General features: G+C 37.8%; 1 protein-coding gene across 2 annotated transcripts in view; it reads left to right on the top strand.

The window, feature by feature from the left end:
- LOC124721592 overlaps positions 1–16,789 on the top strand; it is a 125,297-nt gene that overhangs the window by 77,011 nt on the left and 31,497 nt on the right. For both annotated transcript variants that reach the window (XM_047246643.1, XM_047246642.1), the window contains 2 exons: positions 1,565–2,048; positions 11,777–11,957. In XM_047246643.1, coding sequence (XP_047102599.1) covers positions 1,565–2,048; positions 11,777–11,957 — 665 coding nt within the window. The remainder of the gene's footprint in view (positions 1–1,564; positions 2,049–11,776; positions 11,958–16,789) is intronic.

The following is a 16,789-nucleotide window of genomic DNA, read 5'->3' as shown; positions in this document are numbered from 1 at the left end:
TTCACTTTGTCAGTATCTTGAAGAGCTTTTACCAGTTGTAATCGGTATGGCTTGAGGGTTAAACAACACTGTAACACACGCCACACTGTCATGCGTGATAAAGCAAGTTCTCGGGTAGCATGACACGTAGACTTGCAGGGGGGCTCCGCTCAAATTCTCATTAGATTTGTTCCACTGTTTGTTCAGGCACGTGTGGCCAGCCAGGACTCTTGCCTTTACAGAGGCACCCTGTTTCTTCAACCTGTTTATACCACTGTCGAATGTTCTTTGGTGATGGTGGTTTAGCACAAAATCGAATATGAAACGCCCGCTGAACTGCAATCACTGATTGAGTATGACTAAATTCAATAACACAATATGCCTTCTGTTGCGTGGACACCATATTGCACATCTAGTGGATTTTTTCTGAAACTGTAGACCATGCCAATTACATCTAGCGCTGTTTCAGTTACCTAGTGACATTTGTCTCAGTATTATTACAAGTTAAAATTGTGTCATTCTTTTTGGGGCACCCTGTATTTTAACGTTTATGGGACACTTTACATGAATTAATCTTAAAAATAGACTCTCTAAGGAACATATTAAGCCAGTAAAAATTAGGCTAAAAGACTTCCTACTGTGGTCTACCCCTATTAATAAAGTCGTGTGTGTGGGTGTTTTTTATTTATTCCTTTGAGAAACACCCATTAAGCATTTATTCAACTAGATTTTCAAGAGTGGTTTAACTTCCATGATGTCAGATCAAAGTATGGTCCTCTGTAATGAGGGGGATGAAAGTGCAGTGTTGAAGAAACAGAAGAGTAGTGTGCTGAAGAACAACAGTAGAATTATGAAAGATAAATATATTAAAATCAATTTTATATGCAAGTTAAAGGTGTAAACCATATCTGGAATCAAAATCGGATCTCTTGTCTTTTTGTGAGCAGTAGGCTCTGTGTATCAGTAGCTCTGTGGTAAAGTGCTGGACTACAAATCCAAAAGTCTTGGGTCTGATTCCCAGTCAATCCTAGGATTGTTATGTCACTTCCCACTTCTTTCACCTCTGGCAATGTTTATTGATGTGAAAAATGTCGAGTTACACTGTGGTTTGAAATCAATGTTAAACTGTAGTTCCCACTATAAATGACTGGGTAATTCAAAGATAAGAGGAAAGGAAAGACACGCCATCTCCAGCAGGACCATGCCTATTAAATGTGGTGTTCAAAATGATCTTCAGATTGAAGACAGTTTTACTTCCTTTTTTATACTACCAGTTGTGCCACTCAAAACGCATCTCATAGACAGATTGTAAGGCTTCAAATTGTCACTGGATCCTCCCCACCACACAATAACTGGAATATATACTACAAAAATTGTAAGAGAATTTCATTCTAGGATGAAATCCATTTGTGTTATTGAGCAAATAAAATATCTCACTCAAATGTAGTTCTGCTTTGGGAGAGAATGACTGTAATGGTAAGTGTGATGGGTGAGGCTATGCTAGTGGTGATTTGATATTTAAGCTCTTATAGCATTTTGTGTAGATCACTATTTAACTTATTTTGATGTGTTTTTTATCTTACAGCACCAGAGACCATTGCTGATTATTGGATATACACTGATATACCACGAAATAGTGTTAATTTAGACAGTGTTGTTCAATTAGGTTACAAAAAGGAAAATGTGACCATAAAGGAAGACAGAGATGATGGAAATAAATTGAAAGAATCAAGTTCAAAAGAGATTGACCATCATTTTATAAAGGATAGTGTGTCTAATGCCAATTTGCGCCAAACAAAGCGGATGTCAGTAACTGAGTTGCTGAGATTAGTTGGTGGCATTGTAACTGAACATAACTATTCTTCATTGTATAACCCAGAGAAAATAATTCGAAGTAAACCCAGTCAGCAAGTCCCACTTGTAAATCCATTTCAGATATTGATTGAAGGCAAATCGGGAGTTTCTGTACTTAAAACATCAGCAAAACGTAGTGCTTCAGGTGGTCCACCTAAGAAGAGACGCATGTTAACAAAAAGTTCATCTGAGATTGAATATGATAAGCTTTTCAGGTTAGTTATGTATTGTGGATCTTGCAACATATTGTGAACAGTATATGTCGTGTATGTTACATGGAAGTTTATTTCCAGATCTTCATGGTAATTTTCAGTTGTTTGGTGAAGTTATGTTTGAGAGTTGTTATAATAGACTTTATTACTAATAAGTCTTACATGTGTGTGCCTTTAAAGAAGAAGAAGAAGAAGAAGAAGAAGACAGAATACTGACTGTAATTTATTCGTTGTTTATCCAACTTGCGTGCATAGAAGATTATTTGAAGTGACCTTAGCTTTGTGTGTGTTGGTAATGAAACAAAGTTTATTACTGCTGCAGTGGATGAATGTAATCGTGCAGAGATGAACAGTTTTGCAAGTTGCCCTTGAAATTGATTGCACCTTTTTTGCAGTATTATTAGATGAAAATTAAAGTTGTTTACTTCACTGAGAGCAAATATGTGTCAAAGTGAATATTATGTGTTATTTCAAATAGAACTCAGTGCTGTAGTTGGTTATTTGTGTGTGAGCCATGTTTCTGGAGATTCTCTGATCACTTAATCCTAGAAGGATGAACTTGGGGTTAGGGTCTGAACATTGACATTAACCACTAGGTGGCCATTGCACAGTTGTTCACCTGAAGTGGACTGATTCCAATAGACTTCATTAGACTCAAAGAAACTGTTCTAAAATTAATTAATATCAATATACGAGGCGTGCTTTTTAAGTAAGGTCCATTTGAACATAAGTACACAATGAAAGGTTATTTCAAAAAATTAAATTTATTTTCAGAAAGTACATACTTCACTCTATTTTTTAACATAGTTGCCAAGTTTGTTGAAACACATATCATACGTCTCAACCAGTTTTAAAATACTGTATTCATAAAAACTTGCCGCCCGTTCCGATAACGAAGAGTTCATTACCGAACGAAGAGTTCATTGCCGTCTTCACGTCGTCATCATTGTAACGGTTGCCACTGAGGTGTTGTTTGAGATGGAGGAACAGATGGTAATCACTCGGCGCAAGATCAGGACTGTAGGGTGGGTGATCTAAAACTTCCCAGCCAAAACTGTCCAATAAGTCGTCGGTCTCACCTGCAGTGTGAGGTCTTGCATAGTCATGGAGAAGGACAATTACCTTTGTCAGCATGTCGTGTCTTTTGTTTTGAATCGCTCTGCATAGTTTTATCAGGGTTTGGTAGTATGCGTCTGCATTGATAGTGGTTTCTTGTTGCATGAAGTCAACCAACAAAACATGAGCATATTCCAAAACACCAACACCATGATTTTGCACTGGGGCAGAGTCTGTTTGGCCTTCACCTTTACAGGCAAGTGTGTGTGTCTCCATTCCATGCTCTGTTGCTTCGATTCGGACATGATATGCAAAACCCATGTTTCGTCTCCAGTTATGATCTGACTCAAGAAGCCGTCACCTTTTTCGTGATAACGAGTCAAGAACTTCATCGTACACTCAAATCTTTAGTTTTTGTGGTGCTCTGTTAGGAGTTTTGGGAACCAATGGGAGCACAGTTTCCTAAACTTTAGGTGTTCAGAAACAATGTTGTAAAGCACTGATCTCAACACGTCAGGAAATTCGTTTGAGAGACCTGTTATTGTGAAGTGCTTGTTCTTACGAATCCTTGCTTCAACTGAAGCCACCAGATTGTCTGTAATCAAAGAAGGGCGACCGAAGCAGTCCTCATCATGGACGTTGTCATGGCCATCTTTCAGTACTCATACCAACTTTTGCACTTTGGTTTCACTCATAACAGTATCACCGTACACTTCGCAAATCTGTTGATGAATTTCTGCAGCAGACAGTTTCCTTGCTGACAAAAACCATATCACTGAGTGAACCTCACACACAGCGGGCGTGTTGATATTCTTAAACATTTTGAAAGCACAGAACAGAACCATACAGGTTAGCTACAGAGCTGAAACTGAGCACAGTTGTTCCTGAGGCATGCCGGTACATGACACATGCACTCGTTACTAGTGTCTACAATAAAACAGACCTTACTTAAAAAGACAACGTTTGTGCGCTGAACAGGGAAGTTCAGAAAGTACAGAATTCCGATTCATGTCTGGCTATCCTTATCTAGGTTTCCCACAGTTTCTTAAAATCTGTTCATGCTAAACAGCAAAATAAATATTGGCCCTAAGTCATGATTTCTCTAAAACACATGAAAGTCACTATAGTCAGTAATACATGTAATGCATGTAAAGTGACAGTACAGTTGCCAGGAAGAAATGACTCTCTGTAAACCAGTTCACAACAAAATGTCAATAGAAGGCTCTGCAGGACACCAATGTCACTATCTGACGCTGTATTCCTATCCCCTGGGTTTGGTGCATAGGAATGGAAGTCACTCAAGACATTTCCATCTGCACTGGTGGAGGAGGAGAATGGTTGCCCTGGCCTCCGGTAGTGTGACACTGAGGGTGTGGCCATTTCAATGTCCTGCGGAGGTGGTGAGGGGCAATCTATGTTGTGTGCGGCATCTGCTTACATGGAGGCACCCATTGCCGTGTGTTACTGTTTCACAGCTTGCAGTCTGGGTCCAGTCTGTGTTATGATGGGACCTTGTAAGATGTGGTAGTGCTCGGTAGCACTTCGATCAGTAATATTGGCTGAGGCTGGGGCTGGAGCTGTTTGTTCAGTGGCTACAGTGCATGCATCAGCTGGTTCTGTGATGACCGAGGGAGCATGACTGGGAGCAGCAGCTTTGACTGATGTGCCTACAGTTCTTCTGGTGTTGCCATTGCAGGTGAGCTCCACAATAGGTGGTTCTGGGTGGCTGCGACTGTAGTGCACCCTAGGGCTGAGCTTTCTTAATGGTGTGCGCACACACTAGTTTGCCAGGCCAGAAGTGTGCCAAATGTACATTTGACAGTCTTGTTTATGGGTACACTATTGTGGAGAACCATCTGCTGCAGGCATCTGCTCAGGATCTCTGCTGGGCTCTTCCTGTTGAGGGAAGAGATTTTGTAAGTGCTCGGGAACAATGTTAGGGCTGTCTCTCCAGTGCTTTTGTTATTTGATGCTTAAATGTGGAGGCCATTCTCCCCACCTCACAGGTGCTTTATATATGGAACAGACTTGCTGAAAGCTATTTCTGTTATAGAAATTAGAACATATTTTTGAGGTTAGTTTTAGTCCATTGTCTGATACTAGTGTGGGGGATGCTTTTTGTTGACTAGATCCTAAATGGCACCCTAATCATAGCTTTTGCACTGGTGAATGACATGAGGACAATGTATGGAAAATTGCATAATGATTCCTCCCACCACTACTCACATGGCTTCCTGAAAGGGCCAGTGAAATCCAGGTGGTATACATTACCATGTCTGTGTGGGTGTTAGTCAGTACGAGAATGTGGTCCATGGGGCCTGCTGCTACTTGGCACACTTTTGACGGTGATGTAAATATCTGGCCAGGATATGTGTTCAGTCAGATTTTCCAGTCTTGTTGTAAACCACTGGCTATTGTGTTGCTGCAATAGAATCTGGAGTCAGAGAGCTGTGGATTCAACAACTCTGTGTTGTCCCCGATTTTAATTGACAGAAGTTGTCGATATTTATTATGCTTGGCATCTGATAAAATATTTGCAGTTGCGTATCTGCTGACATTTTTCTGTTGCCAATCTGTTTTTAAGGAGTTAGGTACTTTGGAAAAAGTTGCATCAGTGCTTGTTTGCTGAGCAATGGCGTGGGTGTTGAATGGTGGAAAATTGTGTATAGTTTTCTGTAGCTCCACATCTGGATTGAAGTAGACTATTCATCTTTTTTGGTTGTGATAATGTATTAGCACTTGGGTGCGTGTAATAAATTAATTTCACAATTGTAGGAGGTGAGGAAGACGGAGTCTTGTGTGTGTGTGTGTGTGTGTGTGTGTGTGTGTGTGTGTGTGTGTGTGTGTGTGTGTGTAGTTTCACTTCCATTAATGAAGAATACTGTGTACATCATACTAACCTTTTGTAAGTGATTGCTTAATAAGGATGCCTTCTATTTGTTTGCCAGTCATCTGGCACCATACTGTTCAATTTTTTCTGTTGCTTTAGAGACGCAGGATGAAACTGAGATAGGTTGATAAGTGTGTCATGTCTTTCTTTCCGCATTTGTGGAAAACAGGAATTAATTTTGAGATTGTCAGTGACTGTGAGAAAGTATCTGCCTGGAAAGAACAGTCACAGAGCTGTGTTAGTGATCCAGCACTAGTATGCATGCGTTTCTTGATGACAGTTGTTGGAATACAATCAATGTCATCTGCATAAGATTTTTTAAAATGTCTAAGGGCTTTTATATTATCATCTTTAGTGATTATAGTAATGAATATTGACTGTGTACACATGTGAATTTTTGATTTACTGCTTAATATTTCATGTTTGGGCTATTTGTAACTAATTCTTTAACTCTGCTTGGAAAGAAATAGTTGAAAGTGGTCTCTGCAGCTTTAGGATTAGTTATTACATTGTTGTGTTTAATTTCTGTGCTTGTGTGCATTACTTTGTTTTCCTCCTCTTGCCCTTTTTACAATATTACACATTGCTATTGCTTTTACTTTATTGTTTGATTTGTTAATTTACTCATCTACATGTATACTCTGCAAATTACACTTAAGTGGCTGGCAGAGGGTTCATCAAACCACCTTGACAAGAATTCTCTGTTATTCCAATCTCGAACGGCGCACGGAAAAAAGTGGACACCTATATCTTTCCATGCGAGGTCTGATTTCCATTATTTTATTATGATGATCATTTCCCCATATGTAGGTTGGTGTCAACAAAATATTTTCGCATTCAGAAGAGGAAATTGGTGATCGAAATTTCGTGAGAAGATTCTACTGCAATGAAAAATGCCCTTGTTTCAGTGATGTCCACCCAACTCCTGTATCATGTCAGTGATACTCTCTCCTCTTTTTCTCAATAATAAAAAATGTGCTGCTCTTCTGTTGTGAACTTTCTCGATGTACTCCACACAGCAGTACTCCACAAGAGGACAGATAGTGTTGTGTAGGCAGTTTGTTTAGTAGATCTGTTGCATCTTCTAAGTGCTCTGCCAATAAAGCACAGTCTTTGGTTCACCTTCCCCACATTTTCTATTTGTTCTCTCCAATGTAAGTTGTTCGTAATTGTGTTTCTTAGGTATTTAGTTGAATTTATGGCCTTTAGATTTGACTGATTTATCATGTAACCGAAATTTAATGGATTCCCTTTAGCACTCATATGGATGGCCTCACACTTTTCGTTATTGAGGGTCAACTACCAATTTTTGCACCATGCAGATATCTTTTCTAAATCATTGTGCAGTTTGTTTTGATCTTCTGATTACTTTCCTAGATGATAAATAAGAGCATCATCTGCAAACAACATAAGGCGACTGCTCAGATTGCATGCTTTTAGTCTATCTTACTAATCCCCTTAGGACACAGCGTAACTTCCATAGTATTTGAGTAATTGAGGAGAGTCATTACTTTGTATGCAAAACCTATGGAGTATTCCGTTATTGTTGCAGAAGGCTTTTACAGCTGGTGTAATCCAGTTCTTGTTTCCCTTTTTGTCATTTAATCTTACTGTTTTTGTGGAAATGCCTCTTCAGAGAGGCGGACCATTGTGTTAAGAAATATGTTAATATTTTTGATGACATAATTTACTGAATATATCTCTCTGTTCACTTTCCTTTACTTAAGGTGGCCATTCATTTTGTTTAAGCTATGCTGAGTGAAATACCTTCATAAAGTTTTAGGATTGATTGGATATGAGATATCTTTATTTACATCAACGTTTAGTACGAGAGCTTGGTGGCTACTAAATCCTGCATTGTATAATTGTATCATTGAGCTTAGTTGATGTTAATTTACAAGAATTTGGTTTAAGGCTATCTTGCATGTAGATGTTTTCTGGTGCACTCATGCAGTCCATGCAGAGTATAATATTTAAATGATTGAAATATTTCTCACTGCTTCCATTTTATGTGAGAAAGTCAATTTAAAGTCACAACATAAAATTACACTGTGTTTCACTGGCTTACTTTGCTGAAAATCCATTTCAATTTCTGCAGGAAATCATTAAGATTGCTTAAGGGAGATGGTAAATTGTATCCGCAATGAGATTTAGATTTGTAAGTTTTGTGGCTGCACTTTCAAAGATTTTGTCTTCCCCCTATTTCTTTTACGGCAGGTAATGGATTAGATTCAGTATGTTGTTTCATGAAAATTGTGACCACCACCCTTTTTATAAATGGTTGTGGACAGTGAAATGAACTTCATTACAGTGATGCAGAGTAGGGGTTCTGCAAGGCATACTACTGAGACATCACTGAGCTCATTCGTTAGCTGAATGTTTAAGTCCTGAATTTTGTTGGGTAAAGATTAGAAACTGTGACAGTTAATTTTCAGATTTGTATTGAGTTTTCTGGAGAAACTTGATGTCATATTTACTGTGTCACTGACCTTCAGTTTAAATTCCGCTGCATTCAATATAAAGTGGCTTCAGAGACGTGCTGTTTCTGTTGGTCACCCTTGGGTGCAGGTTCATCTTTTAATTTGACCACTGTACTGTGTACTTTTTTCTTGGGGGGGGGGGGGGGGGGTGTCAGTGTTGCCTTGACGGAATGACATAATATGCTTTGGTCAGATACCACACTATTTTTGTTTCTTTCTTTGTTATACAGAGAGGACAAACTAGCACATTTTGAACCACAATTGCTTAGAGGAGCTGTGTTTGAGTTCATACCTGACTGATTTGGAGGATCAGAGAGTTTCCATTTCCCATCATTGAGTTCTTGACCTATTGGTCTAGTATTGTTTATACAGTATACCCACTTGTACCCTTTTCTTCTTCTGACTTGTTTACTATGATGAGTTGTTTACTGTGATCCATTTGCTCATAAGTAGCTGGTTTTCATTTATGACCTTTGATTTTGTATTTTCTTCAATGGATATCAGGAAGACCACTTTATAGCAAATAAGCTCTTTGTCATGCTTGTTTATGTGGAACCCACGTGTTGTGAAATGGTTTCCATTTAATCTCTCTAAGTTAGAGTTTATAGCAACCTTTTTTTTTTTTTTTAAAGGCATTTTTTGCAAAATTAAGTCTCAGAATCAGATGGAGATTTGAACCTGACCTTGTTTCCCTCACTGACTGTTCGATCTTATTTTTTGAGGTGGTTTGTTCACATTCCGGTTGTATTAATTTAGGCTTTATATTTTGTACAACATTAAACTGTACATGATCACTAATTCTATCCAGCACTAAGTGGTTACCAAGTGTTATGTTGTGTATGTGTGTGTTTCCCCATGTTTGGTACACTCATAAACAGAAACTGGCTCTGTTTTATACAAGTTGTGTTCAAAAAGTAAGGTGACTATATATTTTTATGAAAAAATATTTATTTATTCATCAATATTCACGTTACTGCCTTCAAAGTAATCCCCCTCAGATACAATATACTTCTGCCAACGTTTCTTCCAATCCTTGAAGCACTTCTCTTAAGCACTTTGTGGTACAGCCTTGGAGTACTTCCAGCAATGCAGTTTTTATTTCCCCAATCGTTAAAAACCTTTGTCGTTTAATAGGTCTCTTCAGTTTTGGGAACAGGAAAAAGTCGCTGGGGGCCAAATCTGGTGAATATGGTGGCAGAGGCAGGATCGTAGTGTTGTTTTCAGCCAAAAAAATCTCTCACAATGAATGAGCAGGTGCATTGTCGTGATGCAAAATCCATGAATTGTTTCTCCACAATTCTGAACTTTTTTGCATATTGCTTCTCGAAAACAGTGCAAAATATTAAGGTAAAATTCCTTATTGATTGTACGACCTTGAGGCAAAGCTTCATGATCCATTACGTCATGGCAATTGAAAAAAACAGCGAGCAAAACTTTGACATTTGCTCAAACGTGGCGTGCTTTTTTTTTATCTTGGCTCTCTGGGATGCTTCCATTGGGATGATTGGGCTTTGGTTTTAGTGTCCTAACTGTGAAGCCATGTTTCGTCACCAGTTATGACCCTTTTGAGCAAATCAGGATCATCATTGACATCATTCAAGAGCTCCTGAGTGATGCTCATGCGACGTTTCTTCTCATCAAAATTGAGAAGTTGTGGAACAAACTTCGCTGCCACATGTCTCATTCCCAAAACATCCAAAAAAATTGCATGACACGAGCCAATCTTACGGTAATCGACGATTTTTAAAAACAGTTTTCTTCACAGCTTTGAGATTATCATCTGTTGTTGTGTTGAGGTGTCCAGAGCGAGGTTCGTCATTGGCATCTTTTTGGCCATCTTGGAAGACCTTCTACCACTTGTAGACATTTTTTTTGTTGATGTGCTGGGGCATCCAGAGCAAGGTTCATCATTGGCATCTTCTCGGCCATCTTGGAAGAGTGCATACCAGACTTAGAGCAGACTCAATGTATGCCACTGTCAACATTTCAAGTATATTAGAGCACTTGATTCCATTTTTCACACAAAATGTGATGCAAATTCCTGTTCCATTTTTTATAATAACCGAAAATCATTGAACACACTAAAACATGACTAATCTTTCTATCTATCAAAAACAAATGAAGTATGCTGATTGCGAATCGAATGTACATTGCTCATGCAATTTGAAAAGTTACCTTACTTTTTGAACAACCCTCATATTTCAATGCATTAGCTTTGTGTACCTAGGAAGTTTGTTTACACATGGATTGTGTCATGATAAGTCTAAAATCAAACATAACGCCAGACTGTAGTTGAATCTTATTTGTAATCAGCACTTGGTTTCGAGCATAGTTTAAAGCTTGATTTCTTCTCTCAATTTGCTCTCTTAGCAAACACCACTTTTTGTTGCAGATATTTACATTTAGGTGGGGATTATGTGTTTGTATTGTCCATTTTTACTGTTTTTTCCCATTAAATTGCACTTCTGTTCTATTTTGATTATCATAATTGACATTGTTGCACTATTTCTTGTTCTAGAGGTGCAGTTATGTGTTTGTATGTTTGCAGTATACTGTTTACTGTGAATTCTGCAGCGTGTATAATGCTTTGGTGGCATGTCCGCTGGTCATCATTATTAGACATGTTCGGCATCATTTACGTGTGCATTGAATATACATTTCAGCTGTATGTTTGAGGTACCAGCATTGATAAGGCTTGGACTGAAACAAGTGCAAATTTAGATTTGTCAGGATCTTCAGTGGATTGTGTGCAAAACTCATTGTGGCATATCTCAGTTTCATCAGTGCATGTGATAAAGATTGTCTTCTTCACTGTGTCCCTTAAAGTAAATGTTCAAGGAATAATGTGGAACTCATTTGCTTTGTGGTGAAGGAACTCTGAGTTTCTTTTTTGACTGCTAAGGAATGATTTATCAGTGTATAGTGCTTCCACATTCATTAGTTATTCGAGCTTATTAACGTAAGTTTTTAACACAGGGCAACACATCCAACAAAAACACAATTATACATATATTTGCTACCCTAGTTATGAAAGGCCAATGTAACTAAGTTGCAGCGTAAATTATTTCATAAGCTATATATGCATTGTAACTTTTACTCACTCTTTTCAAGACTGCATAAAATAACAAAATAGGAGTATGCTATTCATTACGAAAATATTAGTATTATTTATTACACATTCTTCTCTTGTGAGTAATGTACAAGTATTAATCAGCATTTACTTTATCTCTCTGAAACATACACTTAATCTTGTGTTATTATTCAGTAGTGAAAATACTATGATACACTCTTTTGTTGTGCATTAGATTAGCTGCAGAGAAGGGCAAGACTCTCCCATGGCACCAAGCTGTAAGCTTCTTACTTCACCGACTTCCCCTGGTGACAGATAAAGCAGCTTCTCAAGAATATTTGAGGTTTCATCCATACGCTGCCAAATCAGTGGATCAGTATCACTCTTGGAGTATGGCAAGACAATGTGCCGCACAGGTATTTTGAAGTTTAGCTATTTAATTCTATACACCAGTACTGTGATGTTTTCATAGGTTAATCATCTTTTAATAAATTGTTTACAATTGTTACGAGAATGTAGCTTAGTGTCTGTATATAAACAGTAGGCTAAGACTAAATATGGGAATTTTTATGTTGTCTTTTGTTAGCCTTAGCAGTTAATTATTAACTACCATGAACTCTTTTTTTTTTTTTTTTTTTTTTTTTTTTTTTTTTTTTTTTTTTTTTTTAATTGAGTAATATGCTTTTATGATGATGTATTGATCTCATAGTCTGATTACACAGATTTATGTGCTGTTACTTTTCTGCATTTTACGAGGTTGATCAAATGAAAATCTTAAAAGTTCCATAAAATTTTGAAAAATTGTATGATGGAATTGGTAGGTGGCAGTAGTGTTCTTTGAGGTTCAGAAATTGACTGATTGCTGACTGGTGGCAGAGAGATGCTACAATGCAGGAGAAGGCAGCAGCAACCACAACAAGATGGCCACCCTACTGTCAACCTGCACCATGATTGAGCAGCAATCTGCGATATGTGTCAGACCAATCGAAATTCGCTGCAGAATGAAAGTGCAGTACAGTGATTCATGTTAGTAGTTGCAGAAAGTGTGTGAGTGGTGTAGGAAGTTTAAAAGTGGTGTAACTTCTGTGGAGGATGCTCCAAGAGCAGGGCAGGCTCACTGTGTAGTGATGGATGAGAACATTGTGTTAGTGGAGGAGCTTGTAAAGGAGAACAGATGTGTAACTCTGAATGAAGTAGCCACCAGTTTGAAGATTAGTATTGGTTCAGTGCGTAATATGGTTCACAATGTGCTGCACTTCAGTAAGGTGCCTTTAAGGTGGGTGCCACATTAGTTGGCTGCCGAATTGAAAGACTGTCCCGTCAATGCCTGTTAAGAACTTTTGCATCATTTTCACGTTGAAGGTGATGCATTTCTGGGAAAAATTGTTACAATCAATGAGACTTGGGTCCACCACCACCCCACCAGAAATGAAAATGTCAAGTGAAGAATGGTGCCACAGCTCATTTCTGAAACCAAAAACGTTCCACACTCAACCGTCTGCCAGAAAAGTCATGCTCATTCTCTTCTGGGATGCAAATGGAGTAATTTTGAAGCCTTACATGGATAGGGGAGTGATGATAACCAACACCTCTTATTCAGACATGCTGAAAAATCAATTTTGCCCTGCAATCAGGAGTAAACGATGAGGACTTACGACTTCAGGAGTATTGCTACTGCGTGAAAATGCCTGGCCACATAGATCGTTTAAGGAAGTTTCATATCAGCGCACACTCCGCTGCAGAGTGAAAATCTCATTCTGGGAACTGTTCCTTAACATTGCATATGATACTCAGACTACAGTATCAACTACTTGCTGCTGTAATGTATGAAAATGTGAGTCTTTGTTGTGGAAACACACATTTTTGTTTTAAGAGGTAAGAGCAAACTTTTAACAAAGTATGGAAATGTACAGTACAGTGGGGTGTGTATGATAATTATAAGGTAATTGTAGCCATACATCATTAAAGAGAAAATCATTATCTAGAACACTTATTTACATTGATCACATTTGTGTACTCAAGACGTGCATAAATCAGATTTTACATTACATGCACATTATTTAATATTATTAATGATATGTACAGATTAATCAGTTCTCCTAAGAAATTTGTCAGTGAATTAAGAATGAGCACCAATATTTGTTTGGCTGCTCTTAAACTGAATGTTATTATCAGTTTAGATTTTTATGGGTGCTTACAAATTATTTTTTATTTACTTGTATCAGAAGCATGCTCAATATATACATGATTACATAACAGTCACATATATAGATAACAAAATAAATAAATTAATTAAAAATACAAAGGACTTGACCAAATCTGCAGTCAGATAACATTTTTCCAAAACTGAGCCATACCTAGAGGGCATTGCCACTAGCAAGTAATAGATCTCATTCTGAGCATGAAAGTGGGCAGAGAGTTCATTGTGACATGTGGCACATGTTCCTGAATAACAAACATATTTATTGACAAAAGTAAGTGCCTTTAAATCTTTTAAATTATTCTTATCTCTATGAGGGTAAGTCAGTAAGTATCTGCACTTCCATTCTAATTGTCTTTAGGGTCACAATATGAGTTAGTGTGCTCAGCTACTAGAAGACATCATTTTCTTTGCTTGTGGCCAAGTTTCACCATTGTCACATCAGACTTCCTGGTAGATTAAAACTGTGTGACAGACCGAGACTCGAACTCAGGACCTTTGCCTTTTGTGAGCAAGTGTCAGGAAAGTTTTGTATCAGTGCACAGTCCACTGCAGAGTGAAAATTTCATTCTGGAAACATTGTCACAACAGTTTGCTTTCTGCTCTCATGAGGTAAACATTGCTGTACTTTTCAAAAAGAAAAAAAAGAAAAAAAATTCTGCGACCTGTTTTCTTGTGGTCTGAAGGTGTATCACGAGCTGAAATCCATAAACGACGTTCAGCACAATATGAGTCCAATGCTTTATCATGGTTGGTTGATTTGGGAGAGGGGACCAAACAGTGGAGTCATCTTTCATTTTAACATGATGAAGTGCTTGCCAGTAGATTGAACAATTCAAAAATGGCCAAACAACCATGAAGCATGAAGAAAGAGCAGATCGTTCAGTCACATCCTGTTATAACTTCAAGTAGAACAAATATATTTCAAGGAAGATGCAATACATGAAAGTCACAGATCAAGTAAACAGAGTAAGACGTGTGTACGCTTTAACAGTAAAATCATAACTGAGTCCGAGTCTAGCAGTCGCTGGCTGGCTGGCCGCTTAGGTGGCACTTCTGCTGCATGGCTGGCAGACAGCGCCGCATGTAGAGGACACGCGTAACTGTGCGGCGGCACTTTGAAAGATCGGCGAGTCACAACACATCCACTGCTGATACTAACACTGAGCATGTCCATAACCTGATTTTTAATAACTAACAAGTGAATATTGATGAAGTGCCAAACCAAAAGCATATTAGTAATGATTCTGCTTGTGATGTCATTCATAATGTGCTAAATGTTTTAAAAGTCTGTGCAAATTGGATCCCAAAACAACTTAATGAAGAGCTCAAATGCAATTGTGTAAAAATCTGTCAGCAGCTACTGGACCATCTTTGTAATGAAGGTGAAATATTTTTCTTTTTTTAATGAATTATCATCGGAGGTGAAACATGGGTTCACTATTTTGAACCAGAGTGCAAGTGTTAACACATAAAATTGAAACATCCTGGATCTCCAACCCAAAAGAAATTTGAGAGCTAACCCTCTGCAGGAAAAGTGATGCATTCAGTTTTTTGGGGTGCACAAGAGCCAGTTCTGTAATTCTACTTAGAAACTGGCGCACAGTAAACAGTCACTGTTGTAGTGATATACTTTGTAATGAATTGAAGCCTTCTGTTCAAAACAAATTCAAGGTATATTATCAAAAGGTGTTCTTTTTTTGCATATCAATGTGCGTCCATATATTTCTGTCTGTGTCGTTCAAACTTCTTCATGATATTCATTTCAAGGTTTTGGGGCATCCTACATTCACTCCTGATCTCGCCTTCTTAGATTTCCATTTGTTTGGTCCACTTTAAGATGCTGCCAATTCATCTCGGATGTAGAGGCAAAGAAAGCAGGCATACATCATTGTTGCTCAACAGATTGAGAGTTTTTTCCTCTTTTCAGTATTGTTTTAATTATTCAACTCTGCTTAATGGCTTTTTGTGCAGTGATTGCTTGAATTTCTCATTATCATTTTCTGTGTTCTATTCAGCACTTTATGTTCTTGAATTTATTTTTGAATCAAATTTAACATGGATCCCTCCTAGAAGGAATTTTTCGAAAAGAAATAGCTGTTTCTTTTATTAATTTGTATTCTTTGCATACTTGTTATCACTTTGAGTGCTAGGTCATGCAGTGGTTAAAGCAATGGCATTACATTTGGGAAGAGCATGGTTCATATCCCCATTTGGCCATCCAGATTTAGATTTTTCATGAGATCTGTAAACCACTTAAGATAAATACAGGCATGATTTGCTGGGTAACAGAAATTGATCTTTCTTCCTTCCATTTTACTGTAGGCAATCTTGCTACACGTCGTGTTTAATGCCAACTTGTGATAGCCCAATATGACTACCTACACTGAGTACCTTAGGTTCGGGCAGCTACCTGGGGCTGAATTACACATGCGGCCTACTTCACATTCTGCCCAATATTTCTTGGTAACTGTTAATAAAGATTGTCATTATTTCTCTCAATGTTTTCACTACAGAGGCAAAACAAATAGAGTGTTTTTTAAAAATGTGTTGAACACATGAAGTTTGTCTGTAACTCTTTTAAACTTCTCTTCAAACTAATTACTGATCTGTCAGACATAAAGAAATGTTAAATTTTGTGATTAAAAATTACACCTTTCCATCCATTCCTAGATGATAATAATTTCATGGTGTAGGCAGCATGCCTCTGTGAATTGTTCTCAGTAAATACTTCACAGAAACTTTTTAAATTAATGTTTTGTAATACTTTATAATTCGTATTAGTACTGTAAAAATAATCTTTTGTAATTTTAATTAATTGAATTGCATTGCTCGTGAAGTAAATAAAATGTATATCTTTGACTTCTTTTCACATTCCAGAGACCCCTCTGCACATGAGCCATGGAATACGACTTATGTAATGCTTAGTGTTCCTTCTTAACTACTACTCTGTTATACCCATTGCGCTAAATACAGCACTTACTTAACTGCTAACAGATTCAATCATTTCTGGAGTTAATAAAGAGGATTTTTGGGATCAGTCAGTTT

The sequence above is a fragment of the Schistocerca piceifrons genome, chromosome X (assembly GCF_021461385.2).
Source record: "Schistocerca piceifrons isolate TAMUIC-IGC-003096 chromosome X, iqSchPice1.1, whole genome shotgun sequence".
NCBI classification, from domain to species: Eukaryota; Metazoa; Arthropoda; class Insecta; order Orthoptera; family Acrididae; genus Schistocerca; species Schistocerca piceifrons.
Note: the sequence above shows the minus strand (reverse complement) of the source record. Positions and strands in the feature narration are given on the sequence as shown.